Source organism: Lynx rufus, unplaced genomic scaffold (genome assembly GCF_022079265.1).
Source record: "Lynx rufus isolate CCGP_SWC_20201006 ecotype Redwood Valley unplaced genomic scaffold, mLynRuf1.p SCAF_11, whole genome shotgun sequence".
Taxonomy (NCBI): domain Eukaryota; kingdom Metazoa; phylum Chordata; class Mammalia; order Carnivora; family Felidae; genus Lynx; species Lynx rufus.
Window position 1 is genome coordinate 66,473,530 of NW_025814825.1, and position 20,455 is coordinate 66,493,984.

The 20,455-nt window shown below is 44.6% G+C and overlaps 1 protein-coding gene across 3 annotated transcripts in view; it reads right to left on the reverse strand.

Annotated features, from left to right (window-relative positions):
• CUNH10orf143 (chromosome unknown C10orf143 homolog) overlaps positions 1–20,250 on the reverse strand; it is a 47,884-nt gene extending 27,634 nt beyond the window's left edge. The window contains exon 1 of one of the 3 annotated variants that reach the window (XR_006960966.1): positions 20,071–20,246. Coding sequence is in view for 2 of the 3 variants with exons in the window: in XM_047073631.1 (XP_046929587.1) it covers positions 20,071–20,172 (102 nt within the window). In the remaining variant the exon portion in view is untranslated. Of the gene's footprint in view, positions 1–20,070 lie in introns of all 3 variants that reach the window. The other 2 variants (XM_047073631.1, XM_047073630.1) reach the window with 2 other exon arrangements.
• Between the last annotated feature and the right edge of the window lie 205 nt (positions 20,251–20,455).

The window sequence follows — 20,455 nt, forward strand, 5'->3', positions numbered from 1 at the left end:
ACGTGCAGGTTACCTGCTTGGGAGCCCCCGGCCAGCTGAGTGGATTAAATTATTCATGTGTTCTGCTATTTACTGTGGACTATTGAGAGCTGACTGCATATGCTATTGACCTGTACACTTACTTGGCAAGTTGTCCAGTTATTATGGATGGGCCTGGACCAAAGGAAAATGAAGGCTGCAGAGGCATTTAACTCCGGGATGCTTGTGCTACACGGCTCCCTTTTACTCCCTCGTAGAGAGGATATGTCAGCCTTCATAAAGGCAGATGAAGATTTACCACCCAGCTAAGACACTTGCACTGTATAAACGAAATTAAAATCCCGAGTGTACACAAAGACCCCGTTACTAAACAGTAACCGAGTATCAGTCGAACGGCAGCCTCACCAGAGAGGAAGAGTTCACACAGGAACACGGCTGGCTAAGAGGAGACACTTAGAAGACGCAGGAATTAAAACACAAAACGCGTCTCGGGTTACCCAATGACGGAACAAAGAAACCGGGCGGGTCTGGCAAAGACAAGCTGCGGTCCGCCAACTGCATGATCCCACCTGTGCTGTCACCGACCTGTCCCTTTATTGGGAGTGGTGGCGCCCAGCCTGCCGAGGGGGGCGCGGGGCAGGGACGCCGTTCCAGGCTCTGCGGAAGCCGGGCTGGGGACGTTCCCACGACGCCCCCGCGGACACGCTGGTGAGCCGGTGAACGGGGCATCCCGGCACACGGGGCACGGCCACCCGCTGAACCCGGACACGCGGCCAGCGCTGGACCCCGGCTCCTCCGCTCCACACGCCACAGGGATGCAGAGAAGCAAAAAGATGCCACTTCCTGGGCCGTCTGAACAGAAACGCACCGTGTCTTCTCCTCAATCAGCACAGCAAGAAAACGGCACAGTCTTCAAACATTAAACACCATGAATTGAGCATAGTTAATAAATACACCAATATGCGAATCGAGCATATATACTGTAAGTGGACTACCAGTGCAGATCGTTACAACTCAGGATGCGATTGATGGTTAAGTCTCTACACACACGCCCACACCCCTCATCTTTCATTCGGAAGGTACTGTGGGGACTCTTAGTGACGAACGGCCTTTTTCCTGAAGATCGTTTGTATTTGAGAAGCGTCATGCCAGCTGACGGAGGCCTAGTTACCAGAAGCAGTCTGCTGAGCGAGGCTGTTCAGCTCAGTAAGGAAAGTTGACTCCTGCTGGAGGAGCGGAGGTGGATGGCCACCAGCCCCGAATACGGGACCGTGAGTGCTGGCAGCGAGATCCACAAGGCCCCGCAGACCGTCATTTAGAAAGAAAACACCGCTTCCGTCACACGCAGATCCTGCTTCCGTGACACCGCCACTTGGAAAATGACCCTGCCGCCTCGGGAGGTTTGCTTTCTACGGGACGGTGCCACGTGACACGGAGTGAACCACGGACACCAGAAGCCAGGATTCCTGCTCTCCACCCCGTGCCGCCAGGACATGCTGAAACTTTAACCACAGGGACCTCACATGCTGGTGCTGTGCCCTCCTCGGCTGTGACCGCTGTCTGGACGACCCCTCGGCTTACCATGCGTGGGCTTCCCGGGCTGCACGCCCGACCAGGTCTGGGGAAAGAGGGAGGCCGAGGGGACACGCGGCCCCAGGCAGCAGAGGCAGGACTGACAACTTCTAGGAGAGGAAGACGACAGAGCAAGAAAAAAGCCACACGTCCGCTTCCGGTTAGAGGAAAAACCACGGATGGGCACACTGGACTCACCAAGGACCCACTGCAGGTGTGCAAGATTACGAAGCCCACCACAGACCCAGGTTACACCAGGGTGACCATTAGGGATCTCGAGGAAAGCAGGCACACGGACTGAGCTACCCCGGCCGGGCCTGATAAACGTCACTTGCCACGATCCCAAGTACAGTTCGGGGGTGTTTCCACATTTGTCACTTCACAGCAGGATCGTTCGACCCTCACGACAGCCGTATGACAGGAGGAATGTTTTTTTCTACTTTGCAGATGAGAAACATGAAGCCCCAAACCCTCAACCAACTTGTCTGAGGTCTGGGGATCTGCAATGATACAGCTGGGCCTTCAGGGAGTTTTCAGTCTAACTAGTCAGACAAGACTGAAAAATACAGCCAAAGATGCACTAAAAACCAAACAGTGTGTGAAAAAGATGTCAAAACTTAACATAACTGTCATAAAAACATACAATTATCAGGCCTCCTGGGTGGCTCAGTCGGTTGAGCGTCCGACTTCGGCTCAGGTCCTGATCTCATAGTTTGTGGGATCAAGTCCCCGCACTGGGCTCTGTGCTGACAGTGTGGGAGCCTGCTTGGGATTCTCTCCCTCTCTCTTCCCCTCCACCGCTCACTCTCTCTCTCTCTCTCTCTCTCTCTCTCAAAATAAATAAACTTTAAAAAAACTTTTAAAAAAGCTACAATAATCAAGACGGTGTGGTACTGGCATAGGGATAAACATCTAGAACAGAACTGAGAATCCAGAAACAGACCCTGACATTTAGGGTGCCAAGACAATTCAGTAGGGAAAGCACGGTCTTCATAACAAATGGTGCTGGCATGACTCAACGTCCACACGCAAAAGCAGGAACTTTGGGCCCTGTCTATACACCATACACGAACATTAACGTAACATGGGTCAGAGATCTAAATGTAAGAGCTGAAAGCATAACATTTGTGGAGGGGAACATAGGACAAGATCTCTAGATATGACACCAAATGCATGACCCATAAAGAAACAAATTGATAAACTGGACTTCATCGATATCCAAAACCTTGGGGCTTTAAAACGCACCATCAAAAAAATAAAAAGACAAGCCACATTCTTAGAGAAAACGTTTATACATCATGTATATGTTAAAAGATATGTGTCCAAATGATATAAAGAAGTCTTTTAATGGAACAGGGCAAATAACATAATTTTTTAGGTGGGCAAAGAATCTGAATAGTGATTTCTCCAACAAAGATACACAAAAGGCCAATAAACACATGAAAAAATATTTAACGTCACTTGTCATTATTTTTTTTAATCTTTATTTTATTTTTGACAGAGAGAGAGAGAGAGAGCAAGAGCACGAGCAGGGGGGGCGCAGAGAGAGAGAGGGAGACACAGAATCCGAAGCAGGCTCCAGGTTCTGGGCTGCCAGCACAGAGCCCGACGCAGGGCTCGAACCCACGAACCACAAGATCCTGACCTAAGCTGAAACCCGAAGGAGGCCAAGGCTGAACGCTTAACCGACCGAGCCACCCAGGTGCTCCAACATCATGTGTCATTAAAAATTGCCAATCAGAACCACAATGGGATGCCAGTTCCCACCCACTAGGATGGCTGTAATCACAGAGAGACAGTAACAGGTGTTGGGAGCGTGTGGCGACACCGGAACCCTCACTCGCTGTTGGTGGGAACGTGGGGGCAGCTGCTCTGGAAAAGAGTTTGGCAATTCCTAAAAAAAAAAAAAAATTAAAAAAAAAAAAAAAGGGGCGCTTGGGTGGCGCAGTCGGTTAAGCGTCCGACTTCAGCCAGGTCACGATCTTGCGGTCCGGGAGTTCGAGCCCCGCGTCAGGCTCTGGGCTGATGGCTCAGAGCCTGGAGCCTGTTTCTGATTCTGTGTCTCCCTCTCTCTCTGCCCCTCCCCCATTCATGCTCTGTCTCTCTCTGTCCCAAAAATAAATAAACGTTGAAAAAAAAAAATTAAAAAAAAAAAAAAAGAGTTTGGCAATTCCTCAAAATGTGAAGCATCGTCAGGTTACCGTATGACCTAGCAATTCCACAATCAAGTATCCACCCAAGAGAAATGAAACCATTACGTCCATGCAAACACTTGTACGTGAACGTTCACAGCAGCATTACTTGCAGAATCCCAGGAGTACAAACCCAAATGCCATCAGCTGAGTAACAGATAAACAAAACATGGTGTGTCCACACAATGCAGGACTTACCAACAGAAAGGAATTAGATACTGGTATCTGCTTCAACGGGGCTGAACCTCAAAAACATTATCAGGCCAAGTGAAAGAAGCTAGTCACAAAAGACCAAATATCGTGATTCCGTTTGTAAGAAATGTCCAGAAGAGACAAACTGATGGAGACAGACAGTCAATCAGCAGTTGCTAAGGGCTAGGGGAGGGTGATAGTGAATGACTGCCTACAGGAACCAGCTTTCTTTTAGGGGTCATGAAAATGTTCTTTATGTAGATTATGGAGACATTTACACAGCTCTGTAAATATATTAAAACTACTGCCCTGTGTACTTCAAAAGAGTGAACTTTATGGTATGTAAATTACAAACAAGGCCATTTTTAAATATGAGCAAAAGATTTGAATAATTCACCAAAAAAGATATGAGTGATAAACAAGGACATGAAAAGATGTTCAACAGCAGGTCACTAGGGAAATGCAGATTAATACCACAGCGAGATGGCTAACTTCAGACCTACCAGGAGGACCCTAACCAGGAGCGTGGACAAACTGGAACCCCCTGTAGGTTGCCAGTGGGGGTGCAAACCGTGCCACTACTTTGGACGACAGCCTAGCAGTTTCTCGGGAAGGCAAACACACACTTGCCGTACGAACTAGCAGTTCCAGTCCTAGGTGTCTAAGAGAAATGTAAACGTGTGTACATACGACGATCTGCATGTGAGTTTCCCAAATTTCCAGCATTACCTGTGATTGCCAAAAAGGAAGAACAACACAACGTCCACCAACAGGTGACTGGATAAACAAAGTGTGGTATATTCATACAATGGAGTATTATTTAGCAATAAAAAGAGCAGGCTACAGATACCTGCTTCATCATGGATGAGCCTGGAAAACATCACACTAAGTAAAAGAAGCCAGCTGCACACACACAAACAACAACAACAACAACAACAACAACAACAACAACAAAAACCATATGATTCTGGTTATACAAAAATTCCAGAAAAGGTAAATCTGGAAAAACAAAAAGTAGATTAGCAATTGCCTGGAGCTGGGAGGCACGGACTTACCACAAAATGGGGACACACGAGGTACCAGAAGCGACCCAACACTGGGGTGACGGCTGCACAATTGATTAGCCAAAAAAATCGCTTCATTGTGCACTTGAAAAAACACCTAAACAACACTGTTCTGCTCATAAATGCAAGAAAGAAATTGAAAAGACAGGAAGCGCAGTCACGACCTTGAGGGTGATGATGGAGCACACCGTTAGGGCTTTACCAGCCGAATTAAAATTTTCCCTAAATGAATACTCTGAAAGCACCGAGGATTTTATGCATTAGTGTAATCCTCCCTCCGTTCCCTTGCACACACAACCCTCAACACGCCGATCAGCCAGAAAGTATTTGCTGAACGCCCACAATACGCCTCGCTCGGCTCCGGGCATCTGACACTTGAAGATGCTGAAGCCACGTCACGGTCCCCCGGCGTGGCCGCTGAGCCCAACAGACCCCTGAGAGACCCCCAGCCAAGACTGACCGTTACCCCATTTTGACCTTGCTGTGTCACCTATCAGGAAATGTGCAAACAACTAGACGTGACCGGGCTCCGTGCAGGTGGCAGAGTCAAGGTGGCATCAGAGTTACAACCAAAGAGGAACCGTTACTGGCAAACTTCTCCTCCCCCGGATGGGAACGTGGCAGAATACGTTTAAACTGAGTAGAACAGACAGTGAAAGCAGCTCAACAGATGAGCTCAACCTTGAAATAAAAAATGACCGAGAGAATGGAATAACCTGTTTCTTGAGGCACGGGCTGCAATCATTTTGATGCAAAGGGTGAGCACAGAAAGTCAGAGTGAAGGGTTTGGTCTGGGGTCGGCCCCACCGCTGGTGCTCACCAGGTTCTCACAGTTGGGATCTCGCTCAGCAGACGAGCTACAAAATCCACACCCTTCTGGGTGAAACACGCAAATTTAACTCTGAATTTTCTCTTTAGAAGGCAGACCCCCCGTAGGGTTACTCAACTGGAGTTAAAGCCGTAAACGTGTTTAAGTGGTTCTGCCGACAAAGACACCCAGCTTTACTGGATCATTTTTCAAGTGTTAGCAAAGGTAGGTCTAAAGTTCTCCACAGCGCAGAGTGGACAGAAAACATCCTCAGCCCTTGATTTTAGAGGCAGCTCTTCATAATACCAAGAACAGGTGAAAATGGTAGATTGGAACTCTGTAATTTACTTTCATCTAAATTTCCACAGCTGCATCAAAAACATTCCAGGTTAGGGGCGCCTGGGTGGCACAGTCGGTTAAGCGTCCGACTTCAGCCAGGTCACGATCTCGCAGTCCGTGAGTTCGAGCCCCGCGTCGGGCTCTGGGCTGATGGCTCGGAGCCTGGAGCCTGTTTCCGATTCTGTGTCTCCCTCTCTCTCTGCCCCTCCCCCGTTCATGCTCTGTCTCTCTCTGTCCCAAAAATAAATAAACGTTTAAAAAAAAGAAAATTTTAAAAAACATTCCAGGTTAAAACTCCAAATTACCGCCTGTTTTGAAAAGTTCAAGCCTGCTCATCTGTGGACTGAAGGCAAGACCCATGTGCAGGTTTAAAGGAAGGGAAAGCCATGTCTGCCAATGTAACGCGCACAGCCCGCTGTCCAACCTGCAGGGAACAGCACAGCTCAACAAAGTCACACGCTGGGCTGGCAAACTAAATTCCGTGCAGAAAACATTCGCGTTGTTACCGGTTTTAGTTCGCCGTGGCATTCCTGCTGCCGTGTACAACCCACACACACTTAACACAGATGAAATCAAATAGGACAGAAAGCATTTATAATTACAACCTTAAACTTCATGAGGAGTCCCTCAAACTTAACCACATTGGGTTAAGTTTCAACCTTTTTAAAAATTTTAAATCAATAATCCAACGAGCTCTTCAGGTCAAGACAGGGCAACGGGGCCTGGACTCACCCTCCTGCATGAAACATCCAAAAAGGGACAAAATAAATGAAACAACAGATTTCTAGACACTGACCAACGAGTTAAAAAGAAGAGTGACCCCCAAGATACAGAACACAAATGGGCTGGGCCCTACCTCTGCCCTACCTCACTGCCTGGAGGGTTCCCAGGCTACGGCACAGGGAGGGAAACCTGAGGCAGAGCCTGGGGGCCTCCCTGAGTTGAGAACACAATGCTGTGAGAGGTTCACAGGATAGAGCATTCTTGAGAGAAGACAGCAACACAGAGAGAAATATGAAGACCTGCATGTACTCAGTAGAGTACTGGTCAGCATACAAATGTCAGGAAATTATCCAAGAGCAGGGAAAGAACCATCTGAAAGAATAACAGTGCTTGGTGCTCAGACAGAGCTGGGAATATGGCCTGACCCTACCATACCAAAGCAAATCGTGACACTGACAAAGAGAAAATTAAAAGTAGCCAGAGACAAAAGATACATTACATACTGAGGAACAAAGTCAGCGTGATGGCAGATTTCTTACTGGAAACAATCCAAGCAAGAAGACAGCACAGCAACATCTTTAATAACTGCGAGAAAAAACAGTCAACAGAATTCCATACGCAGTAGAAATATTTTTTTAAAAATAAGGGTGAAATAAAGACTTTCTCAGACACACAAAAGTTCAAAACACATACTACCAATCAGCCTTTCCTAAAGAAATGTTAAAGGAATTCCTTCAGGCAGAAAAGAAAGGATACCGAATGGAAATATGCATCTACACAAAAGAATGAATTGCACGGGGAAATGGTTAACTGTGGGCAGATATATGTTTTTTGTTCTTGTTACTGAACCCTCTTTAAAAAATGATTGATTGTTTACAGATATAGTAATAATACAGTACCAGATTTACAACACGTGTCAAAGTAAAATGTAGGACAATGAAAGCACAAAAGTTGAGAGGAACAATGAAATCGTACTATTGTATGTTTCTTATATATAAAGTGGCATAATATCACCTGAAGATAGACTATATTTTAAAGATGTACATTCTAAATCATAAAGCAAATAACAAAATACAGCAAATGAGCCAACAAAAGAAATAACATGAAATCATAAAAGTATGCCACTAAACTAGAAAGGGAAAAACAGCATAGCAAAGAGGACAAATAGAAAACAAAAATCAAGAAGCTAGGTTTTAATCTAACTATACCAACAATTACGTTAAATGTAAACAGACCAAATATTCCAATGAAAAGGCAGAGACTGAATTAAAGAGAAAAAATACTCACTTATAAGCTGCATACAAGAAACTCCCTTTATTTTTAAGTTTATTTATTTATTTTGGGAGAGCACGTGCATGAGTGTGCAAGCTGGGGAGGAACAAAGAGAGAGGAAGAGAGAGAATCCCAAGCAGGCTCCATGCTGTCAGTGCAGAGCCTGACATAAGGTTGGAACTCATGGACCATGAGATCTTGACCTGAGCCAAAATCAAGAGCCAGACTCTCAACCAAGTGAGCCACCCAGGAGCCCCAAGAAACTCACTTTAAATGTAAAGATACAGATATAGAGGAGAATATTACAAGGGATACAAGAGGTAATTTGCTAATGTTAAAGGAGTTAATTCATCAAAAAGATATACAATTCATAAACGCATTTGCACCTAATAAGAGAACTTCCAAATACATGAAAGATAACTAGAAGAAATGCAAGGAAAAAGACAAACATACAATTATATTCACAGGTTTCAATACTTTTTCACAAAAACAGACAGAACATGAAGAAAATCATTAAGAAAATAGAAGATTTAAACCAAACTAACAACCAACATGACTTATTAGACACTTGTAGAACACTCAACAACTGCACAATATACCTTTTCCAAGATGGACCATATCTTGAATCAAAAAAATTGTTTTAGGGGCGCCTGGGTGGCTCAGTCGGTTAAGCGGCCGACCTCGGCTCAGGTCATGATCTCGCGGTCCGTGAGTTCGAGCCCCGTGTTGGGCTCTGTGCTGACAGCTCAGAGCCTGGAGCCTGTTTCTGATTCTGTGTCTCCCTCTCTCTGACCCTCCCCCGTTCATGCTCTGTCTCTCTGTGTCTCAAAAAAATAAAAATAAAACGTTAAAAAAAATTAAAAAAAAATTGTTTTACATGGAAAACAGCATGAAGGCTCCTAAAAACAATTAAAAACAGAGCTACCAAAAAAATTGCAATCAGGCTCTCAAAGAGATATCAATACTCCCATGTTCACTGCAGCACATATTCACAGTAGCAAAGATGTAGAAACAACCTAGATGTCCACTGACAGGTGAACAAAGAAAATATGGTATGTACATGCAATGGAACTCTGTTCAACCTTAAAGAGAGGAAGGAATGTTATACGACAACATAAATGGACATTAAGGATCTTGGGCCAAATGCAGTAAGCCAGACACAGAAGGACACATAATGCATGATTCCACTTACATGAGGTATCTAGAAGAGTCAAATTCATAAAATTAAAGGGTGGGGGGGAGAGATGCTAGTTACCAAGCGTAGTGGGAAAGGGAAGATGGAGAATTATTCATCAATAGGTATCAAGTTTTGGTTAAGCAAAACGAATAAATTCTAGAGATCTGATGTATAACACTGTACCTACAGCCAATACTGATGTATTGTACACTTAAGACTTGTTAAGAGGCTAAACCTCATATTAAGTGTTCTTATCACAGCAAAAATTAAAAATTAAATTTTAGGAAAAGGAAAATAAATAAGTCTAAGTAAACTACAAGGATTCTAGTCACGCACAGTATGTTCCCTGAGCACAGTGAAATTAAATTAGAAATTCTTTGAAAAATTCTTAAATTAGAATTCGTTAAGAATAGAAGACACAAGTGAGATCTTACCACAGATTAAAAAAAAGAGTTAAAAAAAGAATCAGAGATGAAGAATGCCATAAACGAGATTGGAAACAGGCTTGATGCAACGAACAGCAGCCTGGAAGAAGCAGAGGAACAAATTAATGACCTAGATGACAAAATAATAGTAAGTAATAAACCTGAACAAAAGAGAGAAAGTAGAATTATGCAACAAAAGAATAGACTTAGGGACCTCAGCGACTCCATTAAACATAATAGCATTTGTATCATAGAAGTTCCAGAAGAAGAGACAGAAAAGAGGTAGAAAATTTATTTGAGAAAATAATAGCTGAAAACTTCCCTAATTTGGGGAAGGAAACAGGTATTCACATCCAGGAAGTACAGAGAACTGTCAAAATCAACAAAAGGAGGCAACACCAAGACACATTGTAAGTAAATTTGCAAAATACAGTGATAAAAATTTTTTAAAGCAGCAAGACAAATAAGTCCTTAACTTACAAAGGAAAACCCATACGGCCAGCTGGAAATTTCTCAACAGAAACCTAAAAAGCCAGAAGGGAGTGACATGAGATATTCAAAGTGCTCAATGGGAAACATATGCAGCCATGAATACTCTATCCACAAGGCTTATCATTCAGAATATTGAGAGAGATAGAGAGTTTTCCAGACAAAAACTAAAGAAGTTCACGATCACCAAACCAGCCCTGCAAGAAATATTAAAGAGGACTCTGAGTGCAAAGGAGAGACCAAAAGTGACAAAAAGAAGAAAGGATCAGACAAATCTCCAGATAACAATGACAAAATAAGCAATAAGATGGCACTCAATACATATCTATGGATAACTACTTTGAATGTAAATGGACTAAATGCTCCAATCAAAAGACATCAGGTATCAGAATGGATAAGTAAAAAAAAAAAAAAAAAAGACCCACCTACATGATGCCTACAAGAGACTCATTTTAGACCTAAACACACCTGCAATTTGAAAGTGAGGGGGTGGAGAACCATTTATCATGCTAATGGACATCAAAAGAAAGCCAGAGTAGCAACACTTATAGCAGACAAACTAGACTTTAAAACAAAGACTGTAACAAGAGACAGAGCAGGGCACTGTATCGTAATAAAGGGGATAATCCAACAAGAAGATATAACAATTGTAAATATTTATGCACCCAAACATGAAAGCACCCAAATATATAAAACAATTAATAACAAACATAAAGGAACAGATAATAATATAATAATAGTAGGGGACTTCAACACCCCATGTACATCAAAGGACAGATCATTGAAACAAAAACATCAAGGAAACAATGGCTAGACCAGATGGACTTAACAGATACATTCAGAACATTCCATCGTAAAACAGCAGAATACACATGGGACATTCTTCAGAACAGATCACATATTAGGTCACAAATCAGGCCTCAACAAATATAAAAAGACTGAAATTATACCATGTAACTTCTCTGACCACAATGCTGTGAACTAGAAGTCAACCACAAGAAAAAATCTAGAAAGACCACAAATACATGGAGGTTAAACAACATGCTACCAAACAATGAGTGGGTCAACCAGGAAATCAAAGAAGAAATTTTAAAAATACATGGAAACAAATGAAAGTGAAAACACAAAGGTCTAAAAGCTTTGGGATGCAGCAAAAGCCGTCCTAAGGGGAAGTATAGAGCAATACAGGCCTACCTCAAGAAACAAGAAAAAACTGGGGTGCCTGGGTGGCTCAGTCAGTTGAATGTCTGACTTTGGCTCAGGTCATGATCTCATAGTTCGTGAATTCAATCCCCACTTCGGGCTCTCTGCGGTCAGCGTGGAGCCTGCTTGGGATTCTCGGTCTCCCTCTCTCTCTGCCCTATCCCCCGTTCACTCTCTCTCAAAAATAAACAAACATTAAAAAAGAAAAGGGGGGGGCGCCTGGGTGGCTCAGTCAGTTATGCATCCGATTTCAGCTCAGGTCATGATCTCACAGTCTGTGAACTCAAGCCACACGTCGGGCTCTGTGCTGACAGCTCAGAGCCTGGAGCCTGCTTCCGATTCTGTGTCTCCCTCTCTCTCTGCCCCTCCCCTGCTCATGCTCTGTCTCTCTCTGTCTCAAAAATAAATAAAAACATTAAAAAAAAAAAAAAGAAAAGAGGGAAGCAAGAAAAATCTCAAATAAACAACCGAACCTTAGAAAAGAGCTAGGAAAAGAACAAAAGAAGCCTAAAGCCAGAAGAAGGAAGGAAATAATAAAGATTAGGAAAAAAACATTAGAAAGCAATAGCAAAGATCTCTAGAAAACCCCCAAATATTGGGAAACTAACACATTTCTACGTAACAAATGCATCAAAGAAGAAATCAAACTGAAAATTATAAAGTACATTGAACTAAAAAAAAATGAAAACAAAACATATCAAAATTTGCACTAAAGAAGTACTTGGGGGAAATGTTTAACATTAAATGCCTATGCAAGAAAAAATAAAAGGTCTCCACTCTATGACCTCAGCATCCACCTTAAATAACTAGAAACAAAAGAACAATTGAACCCAATGTAAAAAGAGGAAAGGAAATAATAAAGATCTCAGTGAAAAGTAATGCCACAGTAAATAGAAACAATAGAGAAAAACCAATGAAACTTAGATATCCCATGTTCATACATCAGACACTATGCAGAGTGCAGTCAAGATGGCAACATTCCTCAAATTAACCCACAGATTCAATACAATCCCTATCAAAATTCCAGCCGGCTTCTTTGTAGGAATTGACAAGCTGATCCTAAAATTCACATGGACTTTCCAGGGACCCAAAATTGCTGAGACAGCGTTGAAAACGAAGGTTGAAGGACCCACACTTGCAGGTTTCAATAGTTACTATAAACTACAGTCATCAAGACAGTGTGGTACCAACCTAGGATAGACAAACTGATCAAAGGAACCAAATTGAGAATCTAGGGAAAAACCCTCACATTTACAGTGAACTGATTTTCAACAAAGGTGCCATGGTAATTAAATGGAGAGAAAGAATAGTCTTTTCAACAAAAGGTGATGGGATACATTAATACCCACATGCAAAAGAATGAGGTTAGAACCTTACCACATACTATAAGCAAAAATTAACGCAAAATGGAACATAGATCTAAATGTAAGAGCTAAAATTATGAGAGAGGTGGGTGGGGAGCGGGGGGAATTCTGCTCTGCAAATCACATTTCTGGTAAGGGACTCATACTTGGAATATATAAAAACTATTACAACTCACCAAGCAAAAGACAACCTAATTTTAAAAATGGGCAAAGGACCTCATCAACACCCTTCCAAAGAAAATATACAAATGGGCGAGAAGTACATAAAGATGCTCAACACTATTAGATATCAGGACAATGCAAGTCAAAACCACAGAGATGGCACTTCCCATCCACTTAGGATGGCTACAGTTAAAAAGACAAATAGCAAGTGTTGGAAAGATGTGGAGAAACCAGAACTCTCGAACAATGCTGCTGGGAATGTAAAATAGCATAGCTACTTTGGAAAACAATCTAGCAGTTCCTCCAATGGTTAAAGATCGTTACCACAGGGGCGCCTGGGTGGCTCAGTCAGTTACGCGTCCGACTTCAGCTCAGGTCACGATCTCACAGTTCATGGGTTCGAGCCCCACATTGTGCTCTGTGTTGACAGCTTGGAGCCTGGAGCCTGCTTCGTATTCTGTGTCTCCCTCTCGCTTCAGATTCTGTGTCTCCTTCTCTCTCTGCCCCTCCCCCGCTTTCTCTCTCTTTCTCTGTCTCTCTCTCTCAAGAATGAATACACATTAAAAATATTTTGGGGCGCCTGGGTGGCGCAGTCGGTTAAGCGTCCGACTTCAGCCAGGTCACGATCTCGCGGTCTGTGAGTTCGAGCCCCGCGTCGGGCTCTGGGCTGATGGCTCAGAGCCTGGAGCCTGTTTCCGATTCTGTGTCTCCCTCTCTCTCTGCCCCTCCCCCGTTCATGCTCTGTCTCTCTCTGTCCCAAAAATAAATAAAAAATGTTGAAAAAAAATTAAAAAAAAATATTTTTAATTAAAAAAAAAAGTTACCACATGACCCAGAAATCCCACAACTAGGTTTATGCCCAAGAGAAAGGAAAATATATGTCCTTACAAAAACTTGCACTTGGATGCTCATAAAAACATTATTTACAAAAGCCAAAAAGTCAAACTGTACACTTAAATATGTGCCATTGCTATAGTCCAATAATAGTATTTAAACCAAATCTAACAGTACATTTAAAAAAATCATTCAGGGGCGCCTGGGTGGCTCAGTCGGTTAAGCGTCCGACTTCGGCTCAGGTCATGATCTCGTGGTCCGTGGGTTCGAGCCCCGCGTCGGGCTCTGTGCTGACAGCCCAGAGCCTGGAGCCTGTTTCAGATTCTGTGTCTCCCTCTTTCTCTGACCCTCCCCTGTTCATGCTCTCTCTCTCTGTCTCAAAAATAAATAAATGTTAAAAAAAAATAAAAAAAAAATCATTCATCTCAATCAAGTGAGATTTACTCTGGAGATCTAGGGTGGTTCAATATTCATAAATCAATCAATATGATTTATCACATTAACAAGAGAATGGATAAAAACCATATGATCATCTCAACAGGTGCAGAAAAAGCACTTGACAAAGTACAACATCCATTCATGACAAAACTCTCAACAAAGTAGGTTTAAAGGGAACATACCTCAACATAATAAAGGCCACAAATGAAAAGCCCACAGCTAACATCATCCTCAGTGGTGAAAAACTAAGTTTTTCCTCTGAGATCAGGAATAAGACAGGGATGTCCACCCTCGCCAATTTTACTCAACACTGTATTGGAAGTCCTAGCCACAGCGATCAGACAACAAAAAGAAATAAAAGGCATCCAAACTGTTAAGGAAGAAGTAAAATTTCAACAATTTGCAGATGACATGACACTATATATAGAAAACCCTAAAGACTCCACCAAAAAACTACTAGAACTGACAAACGAATTCAGAAAAGTCTCAGGATACAAAACTAATAAAATCTGCACTTCTACACTAACAATGAAGTAGCAAAGAGAGAAATTATGAAAACAATCCAATGTATTTTTTTAATGTTTATTTTTGAGAGAGACAACAAGCCCAAGTGGGGGAGGGGCCAAGAGAGAGAGGGACAGAGCACCCGAAGCAGGCTCTGTGCGGCCAGCAGCAAGCCGGATATGGGGCTCCAACTCACCAACCGTGAGATTACACCTGAGCTGAAGTTGGACGCTCGACCAACTGAGCAATCCAGGCGCCCAGAAAACAATCCCATTTATAATTGGACCAAAAATAACAAAATATCTAGGGGTAAATTTAAGCAAAGAGGTGAAAGACCCGTACTCTGAAAACCATGAAACATTGATGAAAGAAATTAAAGAGGACACAAATAAATGTAAAGATATTCCAAGCTCATGGACCAGAAGAACCAGTATCATTAAAACGTCTGTACTACCCAGAGCAATCTACAAATTTAATGCAATCCTGGCCAAAATGCCAACAACACTTTCACAGAACTAGAAACAAATAATATTAAAATTTGGATGGAACCACAAAAGACCCCAATGAGCCAAAACAATCTTGAGAAAGAACAAAGCTGGAGGTATCACAATCCCTGACTTCAAGATATTCTACAAAGCGGTAGTAATCAAAACAGCATGGTACTGGCACCAAAACAGACACACAGGTCAAAGGAACAGGATAAAGAGCCCAGAAACAAAACCAGTTATATGGTCAATCAATCTATGAGCAAGGAGGCAAGAATATGCAATGGGAAAAGAGAGCCTTTTCCACAAAAGGTTGGGAAAACCAGTAGCTACATGCAGAACAATGAAACTGGACCCCTTACTTACACCATACACAAAAATAAACTCAAAATGGATTAAAGACCTAAATGTGAGACCTGAAGCCATAAAAATCCTAGAAGAAAACACCGGCAGTAATTTCTTCTGACATCGGCCATAGCAACATTTTTCTCGATAGGTCTCAAAAACAAAAATAACCTATTGGGACTTCATCAAAAGTAAAAGCTTTACATAGCAAACTACCAATAAAAACAAAAAGGCAACCTATTGAATGGAATGGGAGAAGATATTGGCAAATGATACATAAGGGGTTAATATCATGGGTGAAGGGATGGGCTAAATAGGTAAGGGGGATTAGGGAGGACACTTGTTGGGATGAGCACTGAGTGTTATATGTAGGGATGAATCACTGGAAATCTACTTCTGAAGTCATTATAGCACTATATGCTAACTAACTTGGATGTAAATGAATAAATAAGTAAAAAGAAAAAAAGGGATTAATATCCAAAATACATAAAGAACTCATACAACTCAACACCAAAACACCAAAATAATCTGATGAAAATGGGAAGGACATGAATAGACATTTTTCCAAAGAGGACGTTCAGATGGCCAACAGACACATGAAAAGATGCTTAATATCATTAATCACCAGAATGGTGAAACTAAAAAACACAAGAGATAACAGGCGATGGTGAGGATGTGGAGAAAAAGAAACTCATGCACTGTTAGTGGGAATGCAAACTGGTGCAGCCACTGTGAAAAACCGTATAGAGGTTACTCAAAAAAATTAATACAGAATTAGTATATGATCCAGTAATTCCACAACTGGCTATTTACCCCAAGAAAAACACTAATTCAAAAAGATATTTGCACCCTGTGTTTATTGCAGCATTATCTACAATAGCCAAACTATGGAAACAGCCCAAGTGTCCATCAACAGATGAATGGATAAAGATGTGGTATATACATACAGCAGAATATTACTCAGCCATAAAGAAGAATGAGGTCTTGCCATTTGCCACGCAGATGGATTTAGAGGTTATTACACTAAGTGAAATAGGTCAGTCAGAAAAAGACAAATAACATGCTTTCACACAGAAGTGGAATTTAAGAAATAGAACAAACAAAAACAAACAAAAAAAGACTCAAATACAGAGAACACCAGTGATTGCCACAAGGGAGGTGGGCGGGTGGGGGGATGGGTGAATTCAAGGGGATCAAGAGTACAGTAATCATGACGAGCACGGAGTAATGTATACAACTGTGGAATTATTATAGTGCATCCCTGAAACGATCACTGTGTGTACAGCATTCTTCAATTTTACTTTTTTAATTTATTTTTTTTAATATTTTCGAGACAGACAAAGAGTGTGAGTGAGGGAGGGGCAGAGAGAGAGAGAGGGAGACACAGAAGCTGAAGCAGGCTCCAGGCTCTGAGCTGTCAGCACAGAGCCCGACACAGGGCTCGAACCCACAAACCATGAGATCACGACCTGAGCCGAAATCGGACACTTAACCGACTGAGCCACCCAGGCGCCCCTGTACTTCAATTTTAAAAAATACATATCAACAAAGAAATATAAAGGTAAAAATTTTTAAAGAAAAAAACTAGTGATAAAAAAACGGTCAATAGCCAATTAATTATTGCATCCTGATACGTTATTTCTACAGGTCACTGATAAAGAATGAAAATACATTAGAGGAAATGGTCACTAATCCCAGGATAAGCTGGAAAATGGGATCCTGGATCAACCGAGAGGAAACTAGAAAAGATACCAATTGGAGGAGGGTGAGCCCAGACACCTCGGGTGTCGCTTCCCTGGAGAATTTTTACAGAGGTCGTCAGGAAGGAGCACCTTCACGGACAGTAAAGGCTGAGTATGCATGAAGGTGGGCGTTCTGGGCACACCCTCTTCTTCCCGAACATGTAGGGTGGTGAGGGTGCGGGGGGCAGGGGGGCTGAAGCAGCCAAGCGCTGGATGCCTCCAAGTCTCAGGGTCAATCTCACCAGGATTTCACTTCTCTTTCCTTTCTGCAGAGCCCAGAATAGTGCTTGCTGTTCAGCAGGCACTCTAACAGGAATAATGAACCCTACTCATAGTCCATGGCTACACATGTCACCACACTGGGCAAGCTTCCCACAATCAGGACACCCAGGGGGTTGGGGGAGGCGCCTGACTGTGGCTCCGCCAGAGAACACTTGTGGAGCTATTACAGAGATGGGTCCTGGCAGCTGCAGGGGTTTCTACAGCTCCACTGGTGGTTACAACGCACAGGGTGTAGACCCACTAGTCTGTGAACAGAGGTAGGACATGAGTTGCTCTTTCCACGTAACCAAACTCTGAGGAGGCCGGGGGGGGGGGGGGGGGGGCGTGTGTGTGAGAGAGAGAGTGAGAGAAAAGAGAATGGAAAACTTGGGACAAGGACTCAATCTGGATTACTGGATCAACGACTGAGGCACAATACAATATGAACAAGAACTTTATCAAATTAAGAGTCCACACACACCATGGCAATAAGACACCCAAGTCACTAATCCTTGGTAACAGGAAGTATTGCAGCCTCCAGCTGGGCACTTAATTTCAGCATCGCAATCTGCAAGATCATTCCAAGTTTCTCCTGTAAGCCTTTCTCATTCTCTCTGATCAATAATGACCTCCAGTGCCTCGTCCCTGACAGCCTGTGGCATCACACCTTTCATCTTTGTATGGCCAATTCAGGGCTTTGTTGCAAGCCCCACATGGGAGGCTACAGACGTCTTAGGCTGTGACTAAGACGACAGGCTCTGGAGGCAGGCGGTGGGGTCAAAGACCTATGTCCACCACTAGCTGTGTATCCTCAGACCAGCTGATTAACCTCCCTGTGCCTCTGTTTCTTCATTTGTAATATGGGAATAAAAGCAGGTTGCTGTGAGATTCAGACAACCCACCTGCTAAGCGCTCAATGACTAGCACTACCTGTGACAAACGTGCCCAAAGTGGAAAACGCAGTGACAAAACCAGAGCTGGTGTTCTCCTGCAGCTCCACACCAATCTTCTCCCGTAAGAGCACCATTGCCCAGCCAGGTGCTCAAGTCACAGCCCTGGGAGTCATCCTGGGCTCCTCCTCTCCCGTGACCTTCCACGTCCACTCCATCAGCAAGACTAGTCCGTTCTTCCTCCGATACACAGAGCCCTCTGTCTACATTCACTGTCCAAACCTGTAACCTCTCGTAATTTATATGCCCCTTGCCCCCCCCCTTAGCTCTGATCACCATCCCTTTCATTTTCCCCAGAGTTCCCAGAATAGGCTCTTAAAATGTCAGTATAATCATGTCACTCTACATTTACACTTCCCACCATACGCAAGGTGAGCAGTGTAGTGATAACCTGGCGTTGACCTCACGTAAAAGGACACCACCAGGGAATGCAGGAAGCAGGTGATGGGAGGAACCTGGGTCCCTGGATGTCTTTGATCTGGGTAGCACCAGCCCCACCCTGTATTTAGGCCCCCCCCCCTCCCGGTCTGCTCACCTCTATACATTATGGACAGCAGGATCAAGCTTCCACCTCGTTGGAACCAATGTGGTTTGAAACCTTCAGTTACAGAAGCTTAATCTGTGCCCTAGTAACACGGTCCCTGGAAGTGGTGTGCTTCTGTGACAGGGTGTTAAGTGACACTGGCTTCGTGGCCAGGCAGTGGTGGGTGAGGAAACACATGCAGGGAAGGAAACTAGGCACTCTTGTCATGCTGTAAAATCATGCGAGAAAACTGTGCCTGCATGAACTCGGGAGACAGATCCCGTGCTTAGTAAGCCTGTGGGTCCAGAAGACACAGAAAACTTCAGGTGCTGGGTATGTTGGCTGCTCGCTGGTGCTCTTAGCAAGGAACCATGAAATAAAGCAGGCGGGGTGAGACCAGCCAGTTCGCAAGCGGAGGTGGAAGTCACCGGGCGCTGCTCAGGGGCTCTGCCTTAACGTTCCAATCCGACGGTACTTGACTTCCAGTTCACTAAAAGTCTAAGCAATCCCCTGCCTCCTATCCTGTTCCCCTTCCAGTCTCGTGCAGGCCCGATTACCCACCCGCGGATCTTGATCAGGGCTTTTATCACCAGTCACGTCACCTGACCCTGCTCCCTCGGGTCAAAGTGCTCAATCCAGGTGTGTCTGCTCACCTAGCAGCCCCACCACACCCAGCCCAGCGCCTGCACGCGGAGGCCTGACTCAGGAGCAGCAGCGAGCAGACCGCGGGGCGCCACTTGACCCTCACCCCGAGTCCACCGAGTCTGCCAGGCCATACAGGGAGCCCGCGCTCCTGAGAGGGACCCAGGGTCCGGGGCCCCGCATCTCTGCGCAGGCGCGGCCGCGGGGAGGCGGAGTGCCTGAGTCGCGGCCCCGCCCCCGGCCCGCCCACCCTGGCAGGAGGGCGCCAGCGCAAGTCCGGCTAGATTTCCTCCCGGGCAGGCCCGCGGGGAGACACGAAGCCCAGTGGGCCCGCCCAGGGGCTCCGCCAACCCGTTCCTAACGCCCAGGCCCCGGGGGGGCTCACCGCGTCCCCCGGAACCTGCAGCTCCTCCGGCCGCCGCCGTCGCCACGGGCCCGGCACCATGGTATCCCTGCGGCCCCAAGCCCGAATCCACGGGCCTCTCATGACCTACGGACTCCGGCCGCCCGCCCCAGCCACTGTGTCCACGCCTCTTTGCCCCCCCCCACGTGCGCCGAGGGCGCCAATGAGAGACGGGGGGCGGGGCGCCGCGAAGACGGCTGGGCCTTGCTTCGCGAGGGCAACAGACAGGAGTAGCGGAGACCAGAGTCTTCTGGGCAAAAGGGGACTTCCGCCCAGGGTTGTCATTTCGCACAGAGGGCCAGCCTGTCACTTCTCCAGTCACTGGATCGACTGTGGGACTCCGAAGACCTTACTCCTTCAGGGTCCT